The sequence below is a fragment of the Mya arenaria genome, chromosome 12 (genome assembly GCF_026914265.1).
Source record: "Mya arenaria isolate MELC-2E11 chromosome 12, ASM2691426v1".
NCBI classification, from domain to species: Eukaryota; Metazoa; Mollusca; class Bivalvia; order Myida; family Myidae; genus Mya; species Mya arenaria.
Genome location: NC_069133.1, coordinates 15,434,333 through 15,460,209, shown reverse-complemented (window position 1 = coordinate 15,460,209; position 25,877 = coordinate 15,434,333). Strand labels below are relative to the sequence as shown.

Genomic DNA, 25,877 nt, shown 5'->3' with positions numbered 1-25,877 from the left:
TTCACATTTTGTATGTAGCATCATACAATCTGTAATGTACAAACTGTTATAAGTCGTTAGGTGTGATTTGGTTAAACTTAAACAAAGTCAACATTCATTTTTATTTTCAGATACTTAACTAAATCATTGCAAAACAATTTATTTGGAAAATCTTGAAAGGCCTTCAAATAGATAGTCATACACGGAAAATCATATAAATTAATGAATTTTTAGGCCCACCTTAAATGCTTAGATAATATATTTTGCATTGCTTTCACTAGGACATATAGCTTAAATGTATTCTGTCTACAAATAAAGATACGTATCACAAGCCCAAATCTTAATGTTACTGACTAACATTCCGACCAAGTAGCCTTTGCTTTGTGGACTTAATGTTACACCGGCACACAGTATACTGTTTTCAGGATAGCTTTCACTTCATGGTATATGCAGTTCGCTATCCCATAATTTCCGCAACCGATAAGCAAAACATGCATAATGATGCATGGTAAAATGAGGGGTGCCCTACTGTATTCATTTCAAAGGCGTTAAATCATATCAACCTTCAGCGCAATTCATACTCGACAGTGCCATCACTTTTTCACAGTGCCATCACAAGTGCAACAGCTCCATGACGGTAAAGTTTGGAGCTAGTTGGTAGTTGTGAATTCGAATAGTCAACTACCTGCGAATATTCAACTACCAGCTAGTTGCCAGTTGAGGATTCGAATACTCAACTATCTGTTACATGTGTAATTGCCAGTTGGTGACTCGAGTTAGATGCTAATGATGATATTAAGCTACTCGACTATTTCCAGTTGGTTATTCGCGAATATTCAGATGTTTTCTTGTTGATGGTTAAAAGGTACACACGTGAAGGAATCACACTCCAAATGTATTTTATGCATGTACACAGATGTATCTTCGTAACAATCACTGTTTGAAATCACCTTTATTTGTACATTCACCGGTCGAATATTCGACCATTTCCAGTCGGTTATTCGCGAATATTCAACTGCCTACCAGTTGGTAGCTGGGGATTCAGAGTTTGTCTTGTTTATGGTTAAAAGGTACATATGTAAAGACATCAGAAAGTTATTGCATTCTTGTTCATGTACACATGTGAATCTTCGTTACAAACACTGTTTTAATTCACTATTATTCGTACATTCGCCAGTCGGATATTCGACCATTTCCAGTTGCTTATTCGCGAATATCCAACTATACTGACCAGTTGGTAGTTGGGAATTCCAATTTTTTCTTGTTTATGGTTAAGAAATACACATGTCAAATCACACGCCTAATGTATTTTTTTCATGTACGAGAAATCACACGACAAATGTTAACGCGTACACAGATATGAGTCTCCGTAACAAACCCTGATTTAAATCACTTTTATTCGCATGTCTGCATAGCTCTTAATCTTTTGATCACATCAGTTGGTAGTTTGAGATTCAGATTTTGTCTTGTTTATGGTTAAAAGGTACACATGTAAAGAAATCAAACGGTTATTGTATTTTTATTCATTCGTACAGATGTTTCTTCGTAACAAACAATGTTTTAAATCACCCTTATCCATACATTCGCCAGTCGGGAGTTGGGATTCAGATACTACCTTCTCTAGTAAAAATTGTAAAGAAATATCACGTTTTTGTCTTTTTTACTCATGCTACACACACTGTTTATTTCGCAATTTTCGTACATGAGCCAGTCGGTAATTCGCGAATATCCAACTACCAACCAGATGTGTTTTATTCATGCACACGCATGTATCTTCGTTAAGTTGGGGATTTTATTTTCACGAGAACGTTTAACTATTGTCTTCGTTGTTGTTGTGATAATGCTCACAGTTTCGTGTTTGAAACCGCCTCCGTGGTAAAGACGTACGTCCGCCTAGGGAGCGGAGGGTGAAAGGTTCGATTCCCAAACGGGGTTTGTTCTGATATGGCTTGGTTGCTGACCTAGCAGCTAGTTAAATTGATGCGTACCGATTGCCTTTTTGTCAGGCGACTGGCACAAGGAATCGGGAGTGAAGAGGTGTATCATTCAAGGTATCTCAAAAGCCCAACGGCTTGCTCTTAATGAAGAAATGTTTTAATAACCATAATAAAAAACACTTTTGTATGTAATCGTTTAACGTCTAAAACAATCAGTCACAATATGTACTCTTAACTTATTCAATTTCAGTAGGTAATTGGGGTTGTGTTTCAAACTACGGAAATAAGCATGTTTTGAGACTCTTTCCTGTGTCTGTGACTATTATTGTGATTTTTTTAATTCGGGTAAAGGCAAATCCCCGAATATCGCAATGTAGTAGTTTTTCTTTGTAATAATTTACTCAAAAAAATACAGTTCCCTGAATACCATTCCATAACCTCCTATAGAAAGCAACAAAATCAATACTTTTCAATAGTATTATTTTGGAAGTCTCAGTGGGGAAACGGATTATTATTTATTAAACACATACAGCATGGACTTGCAACATGAGCAAAGTATGACTAGGTGACAACATACTTGACAAAAATGGAGCTTACAGACGTGGTCGACTGGCCGAGGAACGCTGAGATAAAAACCTCCTTCTCGGGAAAACTCAGAAACCTCTGCCCGTTTGTCATCCAGATTTACAGGATTTGTCTCGTACCACTAGATGTCGGGCCTCATCACCCATAAGCTCCTTAACAAAGATGTATAGAAAACGTCATTTTTATGATTCATGTATACGTCCTTTATCAAGTTATACAAATGTATATTACATGGTTATGTTCTTTGAAGACAAATGAAACCAGATTGATTATTCATATGATGAAATTGCATAGTAACAGAAAACTTTCACAATAAACATTTTCTTGTAAAATTTAACAATCAATTGAATCGATGTGAGCGGATCGGTTCCCTTCAGCTGAATGCCTTTACATTCATATGCGCACAAATTCCTCGTGCTTATAAATCGCCACTTGGCGGTTATTACATTACAAACAAGGGAAAATAATTGCCTTCTAATTGGTTTTACTCAAACGTAGGAAATTATATTTCGTATAAATAACTGTTTTTTTATGTTTGTTATCATGAAATAAAACAGTTTTTAAACAAAGCATTTCACACTAAACAGTGTGTCTATAGTTTATAAATATAATTCTTCAATATGATTCATACTAAATAATGTTATTATGTTGGTTAAATGCATAATTTGACATTGTTATTGCCAAATTTCAGATATTCCCACGCTTAATTATTCACATTTTCACCAAAACATTACATTCCGCACCGTTTGACTTTTCTAGAATTAATAGTACGTAATGTGACGTTCAAGCGATTATGTGGTAGCATGACGTATTACATTTGACTCTAATCACATAGATATTAGTACAAAGTCTGGAATAACAGTTCATATATGTAATTTATTTGCATATAACTCATTAAATATTACTTCCAGCAATTTATGTTATGCAAATATCAATATCATTTCATCAGTTATTTCATTCTTAGAAATAAACATTAAATATCAATGCCAAGCCAAAAATACAATGTAATCCCATTACATTACTATTCATACAGCATAGGAGTTCTGCTTATTTAGAAAACCTAAATAATAAATATGCACCGTGACTCAAGAAAATCTCTTGTCAGAACTCTTGATGTAAGAAAAACACAATGTTTTATACATGAAATCGAGTTCCGCTAGAATTAGCGTAATTTGGCAGAAAATAGCATGAAAATGCAAGATTTTGGAATGAAAGAACGTGAGGCTGCGAAAAATAGAGGAATTTAGTAGCGGAATTCCGCAAGTCACGGCAGAACTATCTGGCAAAATTTACTAAATTAAGTTAAACATTGATTTTTGGCTTACAATCAATTAACGATACATTCAAGTTTCAAAGTTTATTGGCAGATCGGCATAGAATAGCCTTTGGCCATTAACAACATAAATATGGCAAAAACATAAATCAACTATAAAAAGTAACGGAATAATAATAAATATACATCATGTAATTAAATATGAAAATATAAATTGTTAAACACTTAGAAGGAAAAGGCAGAAATTAACATAAGGAGGATTACTATTGTACAAGGAAAGTATTTCTTAAATTCATGGCTTCTTTAATGTAGACTGCTATCTTTGTTTGTCTTTTGCTGAACATTAGTCGTTTAAACATATTTAAATTTGGCCATGATATATTTCCTAGGTATTTTAAGCGCAAGAGTCTAAATTTACTACAGCATAATACAAAATGGTATTCATTTTCTATAACATTAGCGTTACAGCATTTGCAAAGTCTGTTTTCTCTGGCAATACCGGTATATCTGCCGACTTCAATTTCTAACTTGTGAGCAGACAATCTCATGGAAGAAAAATGTTTGCGTAAATTATCGTTTTCAATTCTATCAAGATATTCTTCGTATTCAAAATTTGTTTTCAGTGAGCAATATGTTTCTAATTTAGTCATGCTATTTATCGATCCGCGCCAATCTTGGATAAACTGGTCACGGAGTCTAGCTTTTAACAAAGGAAAGTATTCGGCATGTACATCAAAATTATCAGTAAGAAAATTTAATCCTAAATGGTTTATAATAGATTTCATCTTAGTCGCCCAGCAAGGGCCATTAATATTATTACACTGATCGAGATACATATAATTCATCGGAGAGTCACCATTTTTCATAATCTTTAACCAGAATTTGATTGCCCTTTCCTTGCAAACATAACATAACATAACATAACATATCTTTATTCAGCATTAAACGGCATGTGCACATTTATAGCCATATAATAAAGTACAATATGGAACAATGAAGACACAGATTATTTACAGAGAGGTCAAACATTCAAGAAAGTAGGTGTCATGTTACAAAAAGACATAGTGACAAATTACATATTTCAATACGCTAAGATTTACATTCAGATAAATGATCAATAATGAAGTGTTATTGCTGTAGCATTTGTTCTAAGGCAAAATGCGAAATAGATAAACTTCGCTAAGTTGTTAATACAGTGAACAGATGTTGATGACAAAAGATTGTCAAATTTATTAAGATTCGGCCACGAGTTATAATAAGGTTTGAGATATTGTTGTCGGAGGAGTTTGTATTTAGGACATACGAGTAAGAAATGATACTCACTTTCTACTACATTCATGTTACAGTGTAAGCATATACGTTCCGATCTTATAATGTTTATATACCTTCCAGTTTCAATGGCTAGGTCGTGTGACGAAAGTTTAAATTTTGTAATAGCTATTCTATATTTATTTTCATTAACGCAGTTTAGATATTTTTCAAACTGAAAGTCATGCTTAAACCTTGCGTATGATGATAGTCTACTTGAGTTGTTAATGTTTGCATACCAAGTTTGCTTATAAATATATATCGACGATGCGTTGTTTAATTAATTCAAAGCTGATATCAGCAGTGTATTGATTTTGCCAGATGTTTGTCATACCTATTTGGTTTAATATTACTTTAATTTGATTAGCCCAATTTTTGCCTCCATATATGTTATTGTTATCAGCGTCAGTCTTGAGAAATGTATATGCATTTACCAATAACGCATTATTTGATTTTAATATTTTAATCCAATATTTTATCATTATTAATCGCCTAGCTATTATCATAGGGAAGCGCCCAAGTTCACCGTATAATCCGTCTAAATTGGTCGACTTTTTTACGTTTAAATTTGTCGGAGAAATTTACAATGGATTATTTCTATATTTTTAGATTCGTGGTTTCCCCATACCTCTGCACTATAGTTAATAATTGGTGAAACAAGACTGTCGAATAGTTTGCATTTATCAATTGAATGTAACTCGATTTGGTTGAAAACGATAAATAAGTTATGGAGTGCGTATGAAGCGTGCTGTGCTAGTCGCTTTTGTGTTCTAAACCAATTGCCATTTTTAAAGAAGTGGATGCCCAAATATTTGAAGGATTTTACAACGTCTAGTATAGTATTACAGAGTAAGAATTCATTGTTTGTGTGACGTCCATTTTCAAATATCATAACTTTTGTTTTGGTGGTATATATTTTTAGTCCCCAGTCATTGCAATATCGTTCCAGGTCATTTAAAATAGACTGTAATGCTTCTGGTGTTTGAGCGAATAACACCGCATCATCTGCAAAGAGTAACAGAAATATCTTGATTTCATTTGCTGTAAAAATACCAGCTATATCAGCGTTAATATTATTTATAATGTCGTTCACGAAAAATAAAAACATTAGACTGGAACTTGGATCCCCTTGTTTAACACCGATATTTGATTCAAAATACCGTAATGTGTTCGAATTATACCGTACACAAGATTTGACAACGCTATACATAGCTTGAAGCGCCTTTACCATTTTTGAACTCACATTTTCGTTTAGTAGTTTTTGCCATAGATGTAATCTATCTATTTTATCGAAACATTTTTCATAATCTAAAAACGCACAATACAATTTCTTTTTCGAGCTAAGTGTTTTAGAAATAATTGACTGTAAAATGAAAATACAATCAACTGTAGACTTTCCCTTTTGAAAACCAAACTGATTCGTTATATTTTTTTCATGTTCTTGTGACCATTTTGTGAGCCTATTTAATAGTACCTGTGAATATATTTTTCCTATAATATTTATCAGAGTGATTCCTCTGTAGTTTTTGGGATCCTCTATGTCCCCTCCTTTGAAGATTGGTACAATTATGCCCAGTCCCCATGAGTTTGGATATTCGCCGTTATTAAATAGAGTATTAAATAGTTTGAGTAGAAATCCAGATGTTTGATCGAAAGAATGTTCAAAAATTTCTGCGATTAAGTTATCATTGCCCGAACTTTTATTATTATTTTGAGAAAAAACGGCGTGTTTAAGTTCATCGTAGTTTATATCTATGTCCAATTCTTCGTCATAATTAATAATCGGATTATGGGTATCATTGTCAGTATTGGTATATGATTCAGTACCATACAAGGTTTCAAAATGAGAGTATAAGTCGTCAACACTTAGATTTTCGGCATTACTATTACATTGTATTGCTTTTGTATTGCTGTTTGATCTTTTTCCAGAATTGTCTTGGTTGTTTTGTTGCTAAATTACGTAGTGTATTCTTTTCTCTAGTTTTAAATTTATTCTTTTCTCTTCGCTTAACTCGGTTATAATTAGCTTTAGTGTTTACAAAATGTTGTCTATTTTCGTTTGTTTTATTTTTTAAAAACACATTTCTTGCAATCGTATATTGTTTTCTAGCGCGGTAACATTCTTCGTTAAACCATTTTTTCTTTTTTGCATGATTAGTTATGTTCTTATCAAAATTACGACGAGTTTTACTATAAACTACTCTTTCATTTTAAAAGTGTTAACTTTTATTGTTGATATTTTAACTTTACATAAACTATTTTTTCATCATTGAAACTGACCGATTCAACCACCTCATTTATTCTAGAATCATTAGCTTTTATTTTTGCGTCAAGAGAGTTATGTTGGGATCTTGTTGTGAACGGAGTTATCTTAAAATTGTGTTTAAATTTGATAACACAATACCATGCCTAGGAATATTTGATACATGTCTGTTTGGTTGTTTTGTAATTCTCAAGACATATGATTAAAAACATATGAATACAGTTTTCCATAAAAAGTTTCTTTTAACTAACTTCATTGGTTTGAATCAGTAAAAATCATATGTTTTTGTTTGAGATAAAAAATATGTAGTGGTAACAATTTAATCTTATGTCCTATGGTGTCTTGTAGTATGACTGGGAAACATAACAAACACAGTTTTTTAATCCAAATCACTGTGTTTTAATCCTGCACTGAATAAAGACCATTTCAGTAACAGCTAGGTATTGTTTCGTCGTTTTAGGTATGCAATATAACTTTTAATTATTATTTTTTTATTGCAATTTTGTTCATTTTCTCAATTAGGTGTTGATATTTTGACTACTCCAAATTCTTTGGATACTAATAAATTTTATCATAATAAATTAATGGCTTCAGTTGCATGTGAAGACGCGTATTGGTCTTTCCAGACCCACTTTTACCAGATATTTATAATCTTAAACATGTTAACAAGTCAAATGAATGTAACAATAATGCTTAACAAATACAATCCAAGTATTAATAAAACGCTGGTGAAATACATTTTATACTACAGTTTCAATTTAACTTGTAAGAAATCATGACACTTGTGTCGCTTTTATCTGCATGTCTAAACTTGCAAAAATCACGACACGCGGGTCTCTTTATTTTAAGTATGTGGTTTCCACTCATCATAATGTAAAACGTTCCCTTACGATCATATGAAAACCATAATTGCACAATCTCATAAAAAGTTGTTTTATGCATTTTTTATAAGCAACTTAATCACTGCGCTATTTATCATCAGTGACTGGTAATTTATTTAATTAACGCTGACGATATTTACTAAGTTGTTAAGCAAAATCAATGACTACTGTTGCCAATATTTACTCGATTGTTAAGCACAAATCAATACATGTCCAACTTAATTTTCAACTAGGTCGTCAACATTTTCGTTTGCGCAACTTGATTATCAACTTTTCCGATCAAAAACACGTTTCGTTGATATTTCCGTTGCCTTTTCCGTCAGAGGGTCTTAGGCAAAACTGGGAAAAACGTGTAGTATGGAATATGTGGCTCACAAAAAGTTATACATATTAAAAACTATAAGTATTAAGCACTAAGTAGTATGCAATATGCCACGAGTTCACAAAAAAATAGTTACATTTTTAAACCTTCTAGAATTGAGCGCGTCCGAAGAAGGTTCAAAACTTATTTGCTAGTCTGTAAATAGCATGATTGCACACGACTCACTACGCAAATCCTGATCCGAATGATTGTGTTGATAAAACTTGAAATGGTGATCATTTTGTGTTTTTTGTACCTTATCTGACCAGAATGATTGTCTTCAATAAATATTGAATATGGGCCAACTCAGTTTAAAACTAGGTCACTATGACAATTTTTAGACAATAAACTTGTTTACGCAATGGAGGCGGTCTTTCATTATATCCTTGCCAAACTTAATTAGAATGATTGAGTTGATGAAGTATCATTCCAATATGAATGTTGGTAATCTCTGGCAAAAGTGTACACAAGTGAGTGAAAATGAAGTCATCATGACCTTCTTGTATTGTTCTGTGTTCTTCCATTTAGTTTGCGTTTTTCAATCAAAAGTAGGTACATGTATCTTGCTTACAGTTTAATCAGATTAACTGGTACTTGGTAGAGCGACTGTTTCAGGATGAAAAAGGTTAAACAATTGTTAAAGCCATGGTGACGTCATCGGCGTCGTTGAGCAAAATATTTTGAAGACATTCCATAGAAACGTGGTTCACATGTTGCCAGAGACAATTCGCTAGTGTACACAAGACCAGTAACTATTGTTTTAATAATTTCCAAATTTTTCAGGCTCTGTAGCAGCATTAGTCACCTGCCCGACCTGGCGAAAGGCGTCCTGAAAACAGCAGAATTCAACCAGCTCCCAGCAGCAGTGGACAAGATAAGGAGCATGCTTGATGAGCTCAAGAAGACAAGGATGAAAGACCAAGCTTTACTGGAGAACTCCTACAAGGACATCATAACTGAAATCAATGCTCTCCGCAATGATATAAACACCATCCTAGACCAGCTTCAGGAAAAGACAGTTAAACAGTTGGATAGTTTGATGAAATATTTAGAGAAAGATGTGAAAGATGATTTGGAAACTTGTGTAAATACGAATGACCAGCTCAAGACCATGGTGAATACACTACAGCAGAGTACTAGCAAACACAAGGAGATCAATCTTTACATAGGATTCAGAAAATGTCAGACCAAGTTGAATGAGACAAAGAGTCTGGTGCAAAAAATACAGAAAAAGCCAAAAGAAGGGATCAGGTTCAAATCTGATGAAAGTGTGTTATCTTTTCTTAGAAACCTTGACAGCCTTGGCAATGTTGATAATGTACACTCCATGTCAAAAACAACAGATACCGTCCATGTGTATAAGATTCAAAGTCAACAACGCTATAATGTTAAAATAAAAGAAGACCAAAAAGATTGCTATATTGTAAGTATTTGTGAGTTGCCCAGTGGAGAGGTGGTCATTACTGACGAAATAAACATAAGAGTGAAGCTTTTGAACCAGCAATACAAGGTCATTGATCACTGTGATCTTCCTGCTACTCCTAAAGGTGTGTGTCATACTACTGGCAACGAGTTTGCTGTAGCTGTTGATAAGACTAAGGTTTTACATGAGGTCCACTTCCTTACAGTGACCAAAGGGCAGCTACAGACAGTGAGAAAGTTCACCACAAACCATAAGTGCCACACCATTGCCCACCACCATAGCCATATGTATGTGGGCTCCTATGATACCCTGTACCTGTACACAATGGATGGAGACCTAAAGAGGAAGATATATGAAGAAAAGTCTAGTGGCGGCACAGTGTATCGATTTGCTTTTAGTCCTGATGGAGAGAGAATTTATGTTGCAAATAGCCATGAACATAAATTAGTAACACTGGATAAAGTTGGACAAGTGCTATCTACATTAGAAGACCCTGAATTACAGTGGCATACTGGAGTATGTGTAAGCCCCAGTGGCCATGTGTTTGTGTGTGGTGCTAAGTCTCACACTGTTTTACAGGTAGACCGAGAAGGGAGACAGAAGCTGGCCACAGTTGTCAGGAAGGCTGATGGCTTGTATTCGCCGCGGTCAGTTTGGTTCAATGAACAAACCTCCAGCCTCATTGTTGGGAATGCTGATAGTGACAGTATCGTTGTTTTTAAGTTGTGTGTTGAGTTTTGAATCAGAGTTGTTATCCATGTGTATAACACATGTCAAATTTAGCAAGTGTTGTATTGTTTTAGTAGTAAATGTAACAGTTGTTCTTGCCAATTGTACTGTAAATATTATTTTATCATATTATAATATATTTCCAATTGTACAATAGTTTATGTATTGCATACGTCATTATACATGTAAATATATCAATTTAATATGCTGATATGTAGTGTATGAACTAAGCAATCGAGCAACTTGCGGTACTTGCTCTGGTATGTCGACCTGACGGAAATGACGATTACTTAGATAATTAAGTCTTCAAACGGTGAGAACCCACGTACCTTTATGCTGTTGTTGAATGGCATAATTAACATAGAAAACAATGAGGACGTGTGTGTGTGTTTTACAAGAATCATAACCCTGTCACCATCTGTTACCTAAGTGTCTTCCATGATTTGATAATTGCGTGTTTTTTGGTTCTTTAGCTGTCCTTGAACGGAGGCGGGAAAGCTTATGCGATAGCGCGGTGCCGGTCGTCCGTGCATTTTGCGTCCGTGTGTCCGTAAACAATTACATGAAAACGCGATAAAGTCTTTAGTTTGGATTGTATCTCAATAAAACGTATACAGTAGTAAGATATCCATAAGTGATTGGTTTCTTTTGAAGCACTAGCTAGGTCCACCAATGCATGACTGGATTATGGCCCTTGAAATTGTAGAGATTGCTATAATACAGCTTGTAAACACAATAGGGACTTCCCGGTTAGCTCAATCGGTAGAGCGTTGGACTCTGAATTGGACAACCCGGGTTCGATTCCCGGGCGGACCAGGTCATTTCTGTTGTGATTGGTTATGAAATTCTTTCTACGGCCATTCGCACTGTACCACTGCCCCTTGCATGTACAGAAGTTGTCAGTTCCTTGCAGAGGTGAAGGCACCCAGTACTGGTTCTGCCCAGGATAGGTGTGCGGTGGTTGAACTGTCACTCTGGGTCCCTACAATGTGCTCACGCCGGGACCCGGAGTATAAACTACTAACACCACCATAGGGACTTCATTCCTTAACTGATCTTCACAAAACTTCAACAGTAGCTCGATATTGGTTAGAAAACAGTACGGATCCGCCGATGCATGACTTGATGATGGCCATTGAAATTGTCAAAATGGTTAATGAACACAAAAGAGCGTCCATTTATTAGCCAATGTTTACTAACCTTATACAGTAATTAGATATTGACATAATCATCGTACCTTTTGAAAAAAAAGCCAGAGCCACCCATGCATGACTTGGTTTCGGTCCTTGCAATAGATAAAATTGTTATAATTAAGGTTGTGAACAGAATAGAGCCTTCAGTTCTTATTTGATCTTCCCAAAATTTGGATAGTAGTTAGCTATCCATGAGGTCTCGTTTCCGTGCAAAAACAGCCAGATCCGCACATGTATGACAAGATTATGGCCCTTGAAATTGGCAACATTTCTGTAGTTAATAGAGCCTTTATCATAATCCAGTGTTCTCTAAAACTTTAATGTCAATGCTAGTCTACAGTTTGACCCAAACAGTAAAATGTCTCTCGATTCAACTATTAAGAAACATATCTGATCGAGTACTAAACCACGCCAGCTACCCAAAGTATCGGTGGTGCATATATAAGGAGCGGTCGACGGTTACGAGGTGCACCTGCAGTGTGTCTTTCGTTTATATTTTCAAACTTGAGTATGACTTATATTAAATCTGATGATTTTATTAAATGAAAATGTTTTGAAAATCGGAGATTGATTATGTGGTGCCGTGTAAGAACATTTATACTACAGGTTGGCTACAATTTTGTTTCAATATTGCCCGAACCGTGCTACCAGGAGCCTTTTCCCCGATTCGGACATGTCCAAAGTCTATAACCTGCTGGTATTTCAACTACACTCCGGTGCATATAAACACTGTAAACATTTGGGGCATGCAAATAGAACTGTTATGCATAGTCATAACGCCGGCAAACATAAATCAAAGCGCTGCAAGACTGTCGGTGACGTAACTGAAGCAAGCAAACACTACCGCAAAGTTCTTTCAAATGAAACGTGATCAAATGATTTCATACAAATGATGAACACTCTTTAAGGTAGATGAAGAAGGATAAATGTGATTATAATAAGCACAAATATATTGGCCCTACTTAATCATGTATCCAATGGCCTACAAGATTCTTAATTCAAATTTCCTAATTTTGAACCGCTTTAAATTAGTTAAATGCATATTCATTATGTTAAATTTGCTTCGATTTATGACGTCGCTTATAACAGTTTCAGTAAGCAATTACATTCCTTCATTTCAATAGGGTCTGTTGAAGCCAATGTCTTTAAAATGCAAATACAATACATACTATACCCAAGATTCAAGGGACATAATAAAAATATAACTTTAAAATGATGCTCTTTCAAGCCTAAAAATGCCTCCCAGAACTTCTATCAACAGAGTCCACATATCTACAAAATTTGTGCTCGAGTTACTTTCTTTGATATAAAAGTGAAAACAAATCTGCATGGTGCTGTGGCATCATATCATGAAAAAAACTAACATCTTCAAAATTTGTTTTCTAGTTTGTTTTTATTATAAAAGTGTTAATAAATCTGCATGGTGCTGAAGAAAAAAAACTAATGTCTTAAATTTCAAACCTGCAGCATTAATTAGCGCCATGTTGTCAAGAATATCTGGACAATTGAATGAAATATGCATGTACCGAAATGACAGCTGGTTTTTCATTGACAAAAGATGCCTTTGAGGCAGTTTTAAGATTATGCTATTCAAAGTACGAGGGTAGTTGGTACAGTTTTCACTCATATTCAGATGACGGCTGATATTTACTGATAAACATGTATCCTCTTAGCAGCAGGGAATAAGTAAATGACATAGTTTTAATGTCCAATATTGGAGATGTGACCTTGACCTCCAAATCCAAAGGGGTCATCTGCTGGTCACCCCAAACCTAAATTTCAAGTTTGAATGCCATGGGTGCAGACTTTGTCGAGTTGTCACACAGGCAAGCTTTTTGCGTTCAATGGTCTGTGACAAATCAATAGGGCTCACCTACTGATCAGGCCCAACCCCAAAGTCAAGTTGTTCAAGGGCCATGGGTGCAGGCTTTGTCCAGTCATTATTAGTACAACCTTTAAGCATTCAAGGTCACTGTGACCTTGACTTTGTACCCAATGACCCCTTAAATCAATAGGATCTTCTAATAGTCAGACTTAGCCTCCATGTTGAGTTTGAGGGCCATAGGTGCAGGCATTGTCAACTTATCAGTCAGATGTATGGTTTGACACCTTCCTGTTCAAGGTCACTGTGACCTTTGACCATATTACCCCTAAAATCAAAAGGGGTCATCTACTGGTTAAACCAAACTTTCATGTCAAGTTTGACAATAGGTCTAGGAATTGTAGAGTTATCACCCGGAAAAGCTTTGGTCTACTGTCAGACAGACGGACGTAGCGGCCAACATGTGCAAAGCAATATACTCCTCTTATTTGAAAGGGGCATAATAAATTGAAATTGATTAAATATTTTTGTTTATTATGTTAATTAACTTACACTACATACAACAAGTACCATTTTGATATTTTCGAATGCTCATTTGGGCATGTACATGGGTTTTGATCTGACTATGAACATGAAACTACATAGTGATGTTCCCTCCTATCAATTCTAAATTTAAATAACCATGAGAAAAAAGAATTTTTTCACTGCACCATGAATAATATTTGCCCAAATGAGCATTCGAAAATATCAAAATGGTACTTGTTGTATGTAGTGTAAGTTAATTAACATAATAAACAAAAATAACTCGGGTGATAACTCTACAATGACCCCTTTTGATTTTAGGGGTAATATGGTCAAAGGTCACAGTGACCTTGAACAGGAAGGTGTCAAACCATACATCTGACTGATAAGTTGACAATGCCTGCACCTATGGCCCTCAAACTCAACATGGAGGCTAAGTCTGACTATTAGAAGATCCTATTGATTTAAGGGGTCATTGGGTACAAAGTCAAGGTCACAGTGACCTTGAATGCTTAAAGGTTGTACTAATAATGACTGGACAAAGCCTGCACCCATGGCCCTTGAACAACTTGACTTTGGGGTTGGGCCTGATCAGTAGGTGAGCCCTATTGATTTGTCACAGACCATTGAACGCAAAAAGCTTGCCTGTGTGACAACTCGACAAAGTCTGCACCCATGGCATTCAAACTTGAAATTTAGGTTTGGGGTGACCAGCAGATGACCCCTTTGGATTTGGAGGTCAAGGTCACATCTCCAATATTGGACATTAAAACTATGTCATTTACTTATTCCCTGCTGCTAAGAGGATACATGTTTATCAGCAAATATCAGCCGTCATCTGAATATGAGTGAAAACTGTACCAACTACCCTCGTACTTTGAATAGCATAATCTTAAAACTGCCTCAAAGGCATCTTTTGTCAATGAAAAACCAGCTGTCATTTCGGTACATGCATATTTCATTCAATTGTCCAGATATTCTTGACAACATGGCGCTAATTAATGCTGCAGGTTTGAAATTTAAGACATTAGTTTTTTTTCTTCAGCACCATGCAGATTTATTAACACTTTTATAATAAAAACAAACTAGAAAACAAATTTTGAAGATGTTAGTTTTTTTCATGATATGATGCCACAGCACCATGCAGATTTGTTTTCACTTTTATATCAAAGAAAGTAACTCGAGCACAAATTTTGTAGATATGTGGACTCTGTTGATAGAAGTTCTGGGAGGCATTTTTAGGCTTGAAAGAGCATCATTTTAAAGTTATATTTTTATTATGTCCCTTGAATCTTGGGTATAGTATGTATTGTATTTGCATTTTAAAGACATTGGCTTCAACAGACCCTATTGAAATGAAGGAATGTAATTGCTTACTGAAACTGTTATAAGCGACGTCATAAATTGAAGCAAATTTAACATAATGAATATGCATTTAACTAATTTAAAGCGGTTCAAAATTAGGAAATTTGAATTAAGAATCTTGTAGGCCATTGGATACATGATTAAGTAGGGCCAATATATTTGTGCTTATTATAATCACATTTATCCTTCTTCATCTACCTTAAAGAGTGTTCATCATTTGTATGAAATCATTTGATCACGTTTCATTTGAAAGAACTTTGCGGTAGTGTTTGCTTGCTTCAGTTACGTCACCGACAGTCTTGCAGCGCTTTGATTTATGTTTGCCGGCGTTATGACTATGCATAACAGTTCTATTTGCATGCCCCAAATGTTTACAGTGTTTATATGCACCGGAGTGTAGTTGAAATACCAGCAGGTTATAGACTTTGGACATGTCCGAATCGGGGAAAAGGCTCCTGGTAGCACGGTTCGGGCAATATTGAAACAAAATTGTAGCCAACCTGTAGTATAAATGTTCTTACACGGCACCACATAATCAATCTCCGATTTTCAAAACATTTTCATTTAATAAAATCATCAGATTTAATATAAGTCATACTCAAGTTTGAAAATATAAACGAAAGACACACTGCAGGTGCACCTCGTAACCGTCGACCGCTCCTTATATATGCACCACCGATACTTTGGGTAGCTGGCGTGGTTTAGTACTCGATCAGATATGTTTCTTAATAGTTGAATCGAGAGACATTTTACTGTTTGGGTCAAACTGTAGACTAGCATTGACATTAAAGTTTTAGAGAACACTGGATTATGATAAAGGCTCTATTAACTACAGAAATGTTGCCAATTTCAAGGGCCATAATCTTGTCATACATGTGCGGATCTGGCTGTTTTTGCACGGAAACGAGACCTCATGGATAGCTAACTACTATCCAAATTTTGGGAAGATCAAATAAGAACTGAAGGCTCTATTCTGTTCACAACCTTAATTATAACAATTTTATCTATTGCAAGGACCGAAACCAAGTCATGCATGGGTGGCTCTGGCTTTTTTTTCAAAAGGTACGATGATTATGTCAATATCTAATTACTGTATAAGGTTAGTAAACATTGGCTAATAAATGGACGCTCTTTTGTGTTCATTAACCATTTTGACAATTTCAATGGCCATCATCAAGTCATGCATCGGCGGATCCGTACTGTTTTCTAACCAATATCGAGCTACTGTTGAAGTTTTGTGAAGATCAGTTAAGGAATGAAGTCCCTATGGTGGTGTTAGTAGTTTATACTCCGGGTCCCGGCGTGAGCACATTGTAGGGACCCAGAGTGACAGTTCAACCACCGCACACCTATCCTGGGCAGAACCAGTACTGGGTGCCTTCACCTCTGCAAGGAACTGACAACTTCTGTACATGCAAGGGGCAGTGGTACAGTGCGAATGGCCGTAGAAAGAATTTCATAACCAATCACAACAGAAATGACCTGGTCCGCCCGGGAATCGAACCCGGGTTGTCCAATTCAGAGTCCAACGCTCTACCGATTGAGCTAACCGGGAAGTCCCTATTGTGTTTACAAGCTGTATTATAGCAATCTCTACAATTTCAAGGGCCATAATCCAGTCATGCATTGGTGGACCTAGCTAGTGCTTCAAAAGAAACCAATCACTTATGGATATCTTACTACTGTATACGTTTTATTGAGATACAATCCAAACTAAAGACTTTATCGCGTTTTCATGTAATTGTTTACGGACACACGGACGCAAAATGCACGGACGACCGGCACCGCGCTATCGCATAAGCTTTCCCGCCTCCGTTCAAGGACAGCTAAAGAACCAAAAAACACGCAATTATCAAATCATGGAAGACACTTAGGTAACAGATGGTGACAGGGTTATGATTCTTGTAAAACACACACACACGTCCTCATTGTTTTCTATGTTAATTATGCCATTCAACAACAGCATAAAGGTACGTGGGTTCTCACCGTTTGAAGACTTAATTATCTAAGTAATCGTCATTTCCGTCAGGTCGAAATACCAGAGCAAGTACCGCAAGTTGCTCGATTGCTTAGTTCATACACTACATATCAGCATATTAAATTGATATATTTACATGTATAATGACGTATGCAATACATAAACTATTGTACAATTGGAAATATATTATAATATGATAAAATAATATTTACAGTACAATTGGCAAGAACAACTGTTACATTTACTACTAAAACAATACAACACTTGCTAAATTTGACATGTGTTATACACATGGATAACAACTCTGATTCAAAACTCAACACACAACTTAAAAACAACGATACTGTCACTATCAGCATTCCCAACAATGAGGCTGGAGGTTTGTTCATTGAACCAAACTGACCGCGGCGAATACAAGCCATCAGCCTTCCTGACAACTGTGGCCAGCTTCTGTCTCCCTTCTCGGTCTACCTGTAAAACAGTGTGAGACTTAGCACCACACACAAACACATGGCCACTGGGGCTTACACATACTCCAGTATGCCACTGTAATTCAGGGTCTTCTAATGTAGATAGCACTTGTCCAACTTTATCCAATGTTACTAATTTATGTTCATGGCTATTTGCAACATAAATTCTCTCTCCATCAGGACTAAAAGCAAATCGATACACTGTGCCGCCACTAGACTTTTCTTCATATATCTTCCTCTTTAGGTCTCCATCCATTGTGTACAGGTACAGGGTATCATAGGAGCCCACATACATATGGCTATGGTGGTGGGCAATGGTGTGGCACTTATGGTTTGTGGTGAACTTTCTCACTGTCTGTAGCTGCCCTTTGGTCACTGTAAGGAAGTGGACCTCATGTAAAACCTTAGTCTTATCAACAGCTACAGCAAACTCGTTGCCAGTAGTATGACACACACCTTTAGGAGTAGCAGGAAGATCACAGTGATCAATGACCTTGTATTGCTGGTTCAAAAGCTTCACTCTTATGTTTATTTCGTCAGTAATGACCACCTCTCCACTGGGCAACTCACAAATACTTACAATATAGCAATCTTTTTGGTCTTCTTTTATTTTAACATTATAGCGTTGTTGACTTTGAATCTTATACACATGGACGGTATCTGTTGTTTTTGACATGGAGTGTACATTATCAACATTGCCAAGGCTGTCAAGGTTTCTAAGAAATGATAACACACTTTCATCAGATTTGAACCTGATCCCTTCTTTTGGCTTTTTCTGTATTTTTTGCACCAGACTCTTTGTCTCATTCAACTTGGTCTGACATTTTCTGAATCCTATGTAAAGATTGATCTCCTTGTGTTTGCTAGTACTCTGCTGTAGTGTATTCACCATGGTCTTGAGCTGGTCATTCGTATTTACACAAGTTTCCAAATCATCTTTCACATCTTTCTCTAAATATTTCATCAAACTATCCAACTGTTTAACTGTCTTTTCCTGAAGCTGGTCTAGGATGGTGTTTATATCATTGCGGAGAGCATTGATTTCAGTTATGATGTCCTTGTAGGAGTTCTCCAGTGAAGCTTGGTCTTTCATCCTTGTCTTCTTGAGCTCATCAAGCATGCTCCTTATCTTGTCCACTGCTGCTGGGAGCTGGTTGAATTCTGCTGTTTTCAGGACGCCTTTCGCCAGGTCGGGCAGGTGACTAATGCTGCTACAGAGCCTGAAAAATTTGGAAATTATTAAAACAATAGTTACTGGTCTTGTGTACACTAGCGAATTGTCTCTGGCAACATGTGAACCACGTTTCTAATGAATGTCTTCAAAATATTTTGCTCAACGACGCCGATGACGTCACCATGGCTTTAACAATTGTTTAACCTTTTTCATCCTGAAACAGTCGCTCTACCAAGTACCAGTTAATCTGATTAAACTGTAAGCAAGATACATGTACCTACTTTTGATTGAAAAACGCAAACTAAATGGAAGAACACAGAACAATACAAGAAGGTCATGATGACTTCATTTTCACTCACTTGTGTACACTTTTGCCAGAGATTACCAACATTCATATTGGAATGATACTTCATCAACTTAATCATTCTAATTAAGTTTGGCAAGGATATAATGAAAGACCGCCTCCATTGCGTAAACAAGTTTATTGTCTAAAAATTGTCATAGTGACCTAGTTTTAAACTGAGTTGACCCATATTCAATATTTATTGAAGACAATCATTCTGGTCAGATAAGGTACAAAAAACACAAAATGATCACCATTTCAAGTGTTATCAACACAATCATTCGGATCAGGATTTGCGTAGTGAGTCGTGTGCAATCATGCTATTTACAGACTAGCAAATAAGTTTTGAACCTTTTTCGGACGCGCTCAATTCTAGAAGGTTTAAAAATGTAACTATTTTTTGTGAACTCGTGGCATATTGCATACTACTTAGTGCTTAATACTTATAGTTTTTAATATGTATAACTTTTTGTGAGCCACATATTCCATACTACACGTTTTTCCCAGTTTTGCCTAAGACCCTCTGACGGAAAAGACAACGGAAATATCAACGAAACGTGTTTTTGATCGGAAAAGTTGATAATCAAGTTGCGCAAACGAAAATGTTGACGACCTAGTTGAAAATTAAGTTGGACATGTATTGATTTGTGCTTAACAATCGAGTAAATATTGGCAACAGTAGTCATTGATTTTGCTTAACAACTTAGTAAATATCGTCAGCGTTAATTAAATAAATTACCAGTCACTGATGATAAATAGCGCAGTGATTAAGTTGCTTATAAAAAATGCATAAAACAACTTTTAATGAGATTGTGCAATTATGGTTTTCATATGATCGTAAGGGAACGTTTTACATTATGATGAGTGGAAACCACATACTTAAAATAAAGAGACCCGCGTGTCGTGATTTTTGCAAGTTTAGACATGCAGATAAAAGCGACACAAGTGTCATGATTTCTTACAAGTTAAATTGAAACTGTAGTATAAAATGTATTTCACCAGCGTTTTATTAATACTTGGATTGTATTTGTTAAGCATTATTGTTACATTCAATTTGACTTGTTAACATGTTTAAGATTATAAATATCTGGTAAAAGTGGGTCTGGAAAGACCAATACGCGTCTTCACATGCAACTGAAGCCATTAATTTATTATGATAAAATTTATTAGTATCCAAAGAATTTGGAGTAGTCAAAATATCAACACCTAATTGAGAAAATGAACAAAATTGCAATAAAAAAATAATAATTAAAAGTTATATTGCATACCTAAAACGACGAAACAATACCTAGCTGTTACTGAAATGGTCTTTATTCAGTGCAGGATTAAAACACAGTGATTTGGATTAAAAAACTGTGTTTGTTATGTTTCCCAGTCATACTACAAGACACCATAGGACATAAGATTAAATTGTTACCACTACATATTTTTTATCTCAAACAAAAACATATGATTTTTACTGATTCAAACCAATGAAGTTAGTTAAAAGAAACTTTTTATGGAAAACTGTATTCATATGTTTTTAATCATATGTCTTGAGAATTACAAAACAACCAAACAGACATGTATCAAATATTCCTAGGCATGGTATTGTGTTATCAAATTTAAACACAATTTTAAGATAACTCCGTTCACAACAAGATCCCAACATAACTCTCTTGACGCAAAAATAAAAGCTAATGATTCTAGAATAAATGAGGTGGTTGAATCGGTCAGTTTCAATGATGAAAAAATAATTAAACCCTACAGGGCCATTAGGAAACAAAAGGACATCATAGATGAATTAAGTTTACGTAAAGTTAAAATATCAACAATAAAAATTAACACTTTTAAAATGAAAGAGTAGTTTATAGCTATTAATGAAAAATATTGGTTTAAATGTTGAAACGTTGAATTAACAAAAGAGTGAAACCATTGAGAAAAACTAACAACCCAAATATTACAAGAAAATCCACCATATCAGGCAAAAATAAATGTCAAATTTGAATAGTGGCTTTCTGAAGAAGTCATTGGTTACTAAGGAAGTGAGTGGATGCCATGGAATTTCCTGGTTGCTAAGGTAGTCAATGCTTGCTAAAGAAGTCTTTTGTTGCTAATAAAGTCGTTGGTGATTGGAAGATTTAAGTGGTTGCTAAGGAAATTATTGGATGCTAGATAAACGATGGTTACTACGGAAGTCATTGGTTGATACGGATGAAGATTACTGCTAAAAGTAGTATTATGTTGTCATTGGCTCCTTAAATTCCATTGGTTGTTATAGATGAAACAAGTTGATTCGGAAGTCATCGGTAACGAAGGTCAGAGCGTGCTTAGGAAGTTACTGGTTGCTAGGGAAGTCATTGGTTCCTATTGATGTAGGTAGTTGCTAAGGAAAACATTGGTTGCTGGGAAAGTCACTGATTTGTAAAGGGCCTCATTCATTGCTATGAATGAAGGTAGTTAGTAAGAAAGTCATGGTTTCAAATTAGTCTTTGGTTGCTAAGGAAGTAAGGGGATGCTAAGGAGCTTCGGAAAAAAGGAAAAATCGATGAATACTAAGAAGATAAATGAATGTTCGGGAATTATCTAGTAAATTAGAAAATCATTGGTTGCTGAGAAAATAATGTGTTGCTATAAATATAAGTAAGTGTGAATCATTTGTTACTAAAAAGTGATTGGTAGCAATGACTATAGGAAGCTGCTATGGAAGTAAGTGGTTGCAAAGGAAGTCATTGGTTGTTAAAAAAGTTAGTTGTCGCTAAGTAAGTTAATGTTAGTCAGGGAGGTCATTGGTTGGTAAGAAAGAAAGTTGTTGCTAAGGAAGTCATAACTCATTGGTTGCTAAGGAGGTAATTTACTGCTAAGAAAGAAAGTGCTTTCTGAGAAAAACATTGGTTGCTTATGAAATCATTGGTTGCTTTGTAAGTTAAGTTGGTTGATCAAGAGGTGATTGGTTGCTTAGGAGGTCATTGGCTGTTTGATAAGGAATAAAATGTTAGCCAGGGATGTTAATCATTGGTTGTTAAGGAAGTAAGTGGTTGCAAAGGAAGTAATTAGTTGCTAAGGTGGTAATTGACCGCTAAGGAAGAAAGTGGTTACCGAGGAAAGCATTGGTTGCTTATGAAATCATTGATTGCTTAGTAAGTAGTTGATTGATCAAGAGGTGATTGGTTGCTTAGGAGGTCACTGGTTGTTTGATAAGGAAGTAATTGGTTGTTAGGAAGTCATTGCTTGCTATAGAGGTTGCTGGTTGCTGAGAAGAATGTGATCGCTAAGAAAGTCAGTGGATGCCTTAGAGGTTTAAACATCTCAAGTCATGTTCTAGCTTAAGTCGTGTCTGATTTAAGTATCTCACTGGTCTTATAATATATTATATTGACTTATAACATAAGCGCATGAGTGATATAACCGCATGCAATATTTTTTCATATATAACTAGTGTAATTAACAATGCAAATTAGGTAACCGCATCACAGAAAAAAGTATTCATACGCGCTGTCAAAAACGTAAACAAACATCAGAAACAATGTTTCTAAAGAAATCCTGTCGATGTCAACAAACTCAGCTCTACGATGAAACGAATGGTGTAGAAGGCTGGGCTTAATCCAAACAAACGACCCCTGATCAAAGCGCCAGAAAATACCTCGTCAAATTAAATCATGAATGACAACAATGTTCCTGTGAACAAGGACCAAAGTCACTGATTCCACATGAAATATCACTTTTTCTGTTGGATTTTACAACATTTTTGGTGCTCTAATTCACGGAGGTAAAATTTATTGTGTATATCCATCAAAATGTAAAAAAATCCATGATTTAATCCAACAGCTACAAAGCGAATTCGCATTACTGAAAGCGACTGTAACGCTGACGATCGGACTTTTCAAACTTCAACCGCCCAATGACATGTACACTATCGCATGATTACTAATGGCGTCACGCAGTTATGACATTGACATAATTATTGATTTGCTTGATTTTAAATGGATGGAAATATGTTCTATTTTTGTTTTTAAGTGAAACCTTTGAAAAAAAAGTTAACAATTGAGACATTAATCATGTTTTTTTATTGTAAATAAAATATGTTTATGTAGTACTATTTTTTCCTGCGGATGACGCAACCTTAGTACACTCAGTGTAAATTCTTCGCTCTAGGACACGAGAGAGTGAAGAAACTTTGACCTAGATTTCGCCCGTAATTGAGTCATGCTATAATAGAATCTCAAAATAGTGATTTATTATACTCGTCATTTATTATGGCAAAGCTTTTGTCGCTTTAAAATGAACTCGTTTAATAAATTTGATTCAAAATAAACACTCATTTGAGATCCTCTATGCTTTGTTTTCATTTGCATGCCTTCATGTTAAAAACCCTTGCATTATTATTTAAATTTGACTGTGAATATTTTAGGAAAGGGACACAAGTTAAGAAATGACCTACGATATAAATGAATTCAAGCCCAGGGGAGTGGGCAGCTTTGATTTCAGAGACATTATTTGAACAATTTGGGATTGATGCTACATACCAAGTATCAATGATCTGGGGCATGTAATTTGAGAGAAAGGCATGGCCAGCTTTGACCCCATCAGCATAAGTGTGAACAAACTGGGTAAGTGACCATAATACATGAGGTTACAATGGCCACTGCATACCAAATGTCAAGCGTCTGGTCGTTGCAGTTTTAGAAAATAAGATTTACAAAGTTTTCACTAAGTTATAAAAAGCCGGGACCCGTGGGGCGAAGTCACTTTTGACCACAGGGCCAGAATCTGATGTAAATGACAACTACATAAGGCTGCATTGGTGTATGGTCACCAAGCCGGAAAAGTGAATTTTCTAAGGTTTCACCCACAACATTGTGCAAATGAGAGTGATTTAGTATGCATTTTAAAACGATTGTGAAGAAAGTTATATAGATCTAGTCTTATAAGTGAATTTACAATCGTTGGAAAATAAAGAAAATTTAAACTCAAATCAGTGAACAATATTTCATTAACAGAATCATTTTGACCAGAAAAAAGTTGTATTTCAAGATTTGACCAAGTGACACTGTTTGTTACTTAATCTGACTTTAATTCATACGTGATTGAGACTTTCATGTTTAAACTTTTGACTTCTGAGCTTGTTTCTGTAGTTTTAAATATCATGAACACAATCATTCATTTTGATTACCTGGGGTGGTATTCATAAAACTTCATAAATCATTTCTTAACTTTAGTCACTTTCCTAATTTTACTATCTCTTCAGTCAAATGAAATAAAAAGAAAGAATTTCCGAAATACATTATTTTCATTTACCTTATTAAACAAAAGAAAAGTATACACGTATACATTTCTTGTTAATTGACGATGAAAAAATTAAGAAATCGACTTAAGTTAGGAAATAACTTAAAATGCTTTATGAATACGGCTCTTGATAAATTTTCTGAACGATCAGCAGAAAGAACGATCAGATGAAAAAGCAGCCTCTGTGTTAATAAGGTTTTACTGAGATTTTGTCTAGTGACCTAATTTTTTACCCAAGATGACCAATATTCTTTTTTTAGAGTTTCTCAAAATAATCCATTTAAAGAATTTTCATAATCATTTAAGTCTAAAGTTGTGGACTATGGAGAGATGTTGACAACGCACGTACAGCTACCACATAAATTCAATAAAACACATATATTTTTATTGTGCTTTTTACATAGATATGTTCTGATGAGCATTCTTTTCTTAACAAGACCTGTCACACGAACGAAAGAAATGCTTTGTCAGAGTGATAGCTAAGCACGACCTTGTTCTTTGAGGCGATGGTATGAATAATATACCATCAATCTTTCCATCAACGTTTATTGTAGAAGGCCCTTAAAACACACATTACAGAAACTTTCTGATGTTTAACACTCACCTATGGTTGAGGGCCACACAGATACTGCAGCATAATTCCTGGTGGTCATCACAGTGGACTTCTAGTTTGTTGCCATGTTGGTCACATTTGTTCATGGGGAACCCCGCCCACTTCTGAATGTCTCCATGCCCATAAACAGTATGTTTCTTATCTACCACTACCTTGTGTCTACCTTGTGTCTTCTAGGGAAATGTTTAGCCCTTTAGGCTAGTTGATCCCTTTAGACTACTTCTATGCAAATCTCCACTCCGATCTGATTTTGTTTATCAATGAAAATATTGAAATTTACTCCAGTCTGATTGTTTGCTGATGAAATTAATACACATCACTTAGATCAAAACGTTTGTGTGCCCATAACTTATCCAGTTGTGATTTAAAACTGTTCACGGTGCTGCATGTAAC

General features: G+C 35.4%; 2 protein-coding genes across 3 annotated transcripts; one reads left to right on the top strand and one right to left on the bottom strand.

The window, feature by feature from the left end:
• The first annotated feature begins 2,502 nt into the window (after positions 1–2,502).
• Positions 2,503–10,751, top strand: LOC128210488 (uncharacterized). The gene is made up of 2 exons (XM_052914834.1): positions 2,503–2,585; positions 9,371–10,751. Exons 1-2 carry the CDS (start codon positions 2,503–2,505, stop codon positions 10,749–10,751), a joined length of 1,464 nt encoding a protein of 487 aa, XP_052770794.1.
• Positions 10,752–17,671: 6,920 nt separating this feature from the next.
• On the bottom strand, positions 17,672–25,607 carry LOC128211347 (uncharacterized). 2 transcript variants are annotated; one of them, XM_052916037.1, is made up of 2 exons: positions 25,476–25,607; positions 17,672–19,309 (listed from the first exon to the last, which is right to left on the bottom strand). In XM_052916037.1, exons 1-2 carry the CDS (start codon positions 25,568–25,570, stop codon positions 17,929–17,931), a joined length of 1,476 nt encoding a protein of 491 aa, XP_052771997.1. In that variant the 5' UTR covers positions 25,571–25,607; the 3' UTR covers positions 17,672–17,928. The 2 variants fall into 2 exon arrangements, with proteins under 2 accessions (XP_052771997.1, XP_052771998.1); XM_052916038.1 differs by lacking the exon at positions 25,476–25,607 and adding an exon at positions 23,229–23,449.
• Between the last annotated feature and the right edge of the window lie 270 nt (positions 25,608–25,877).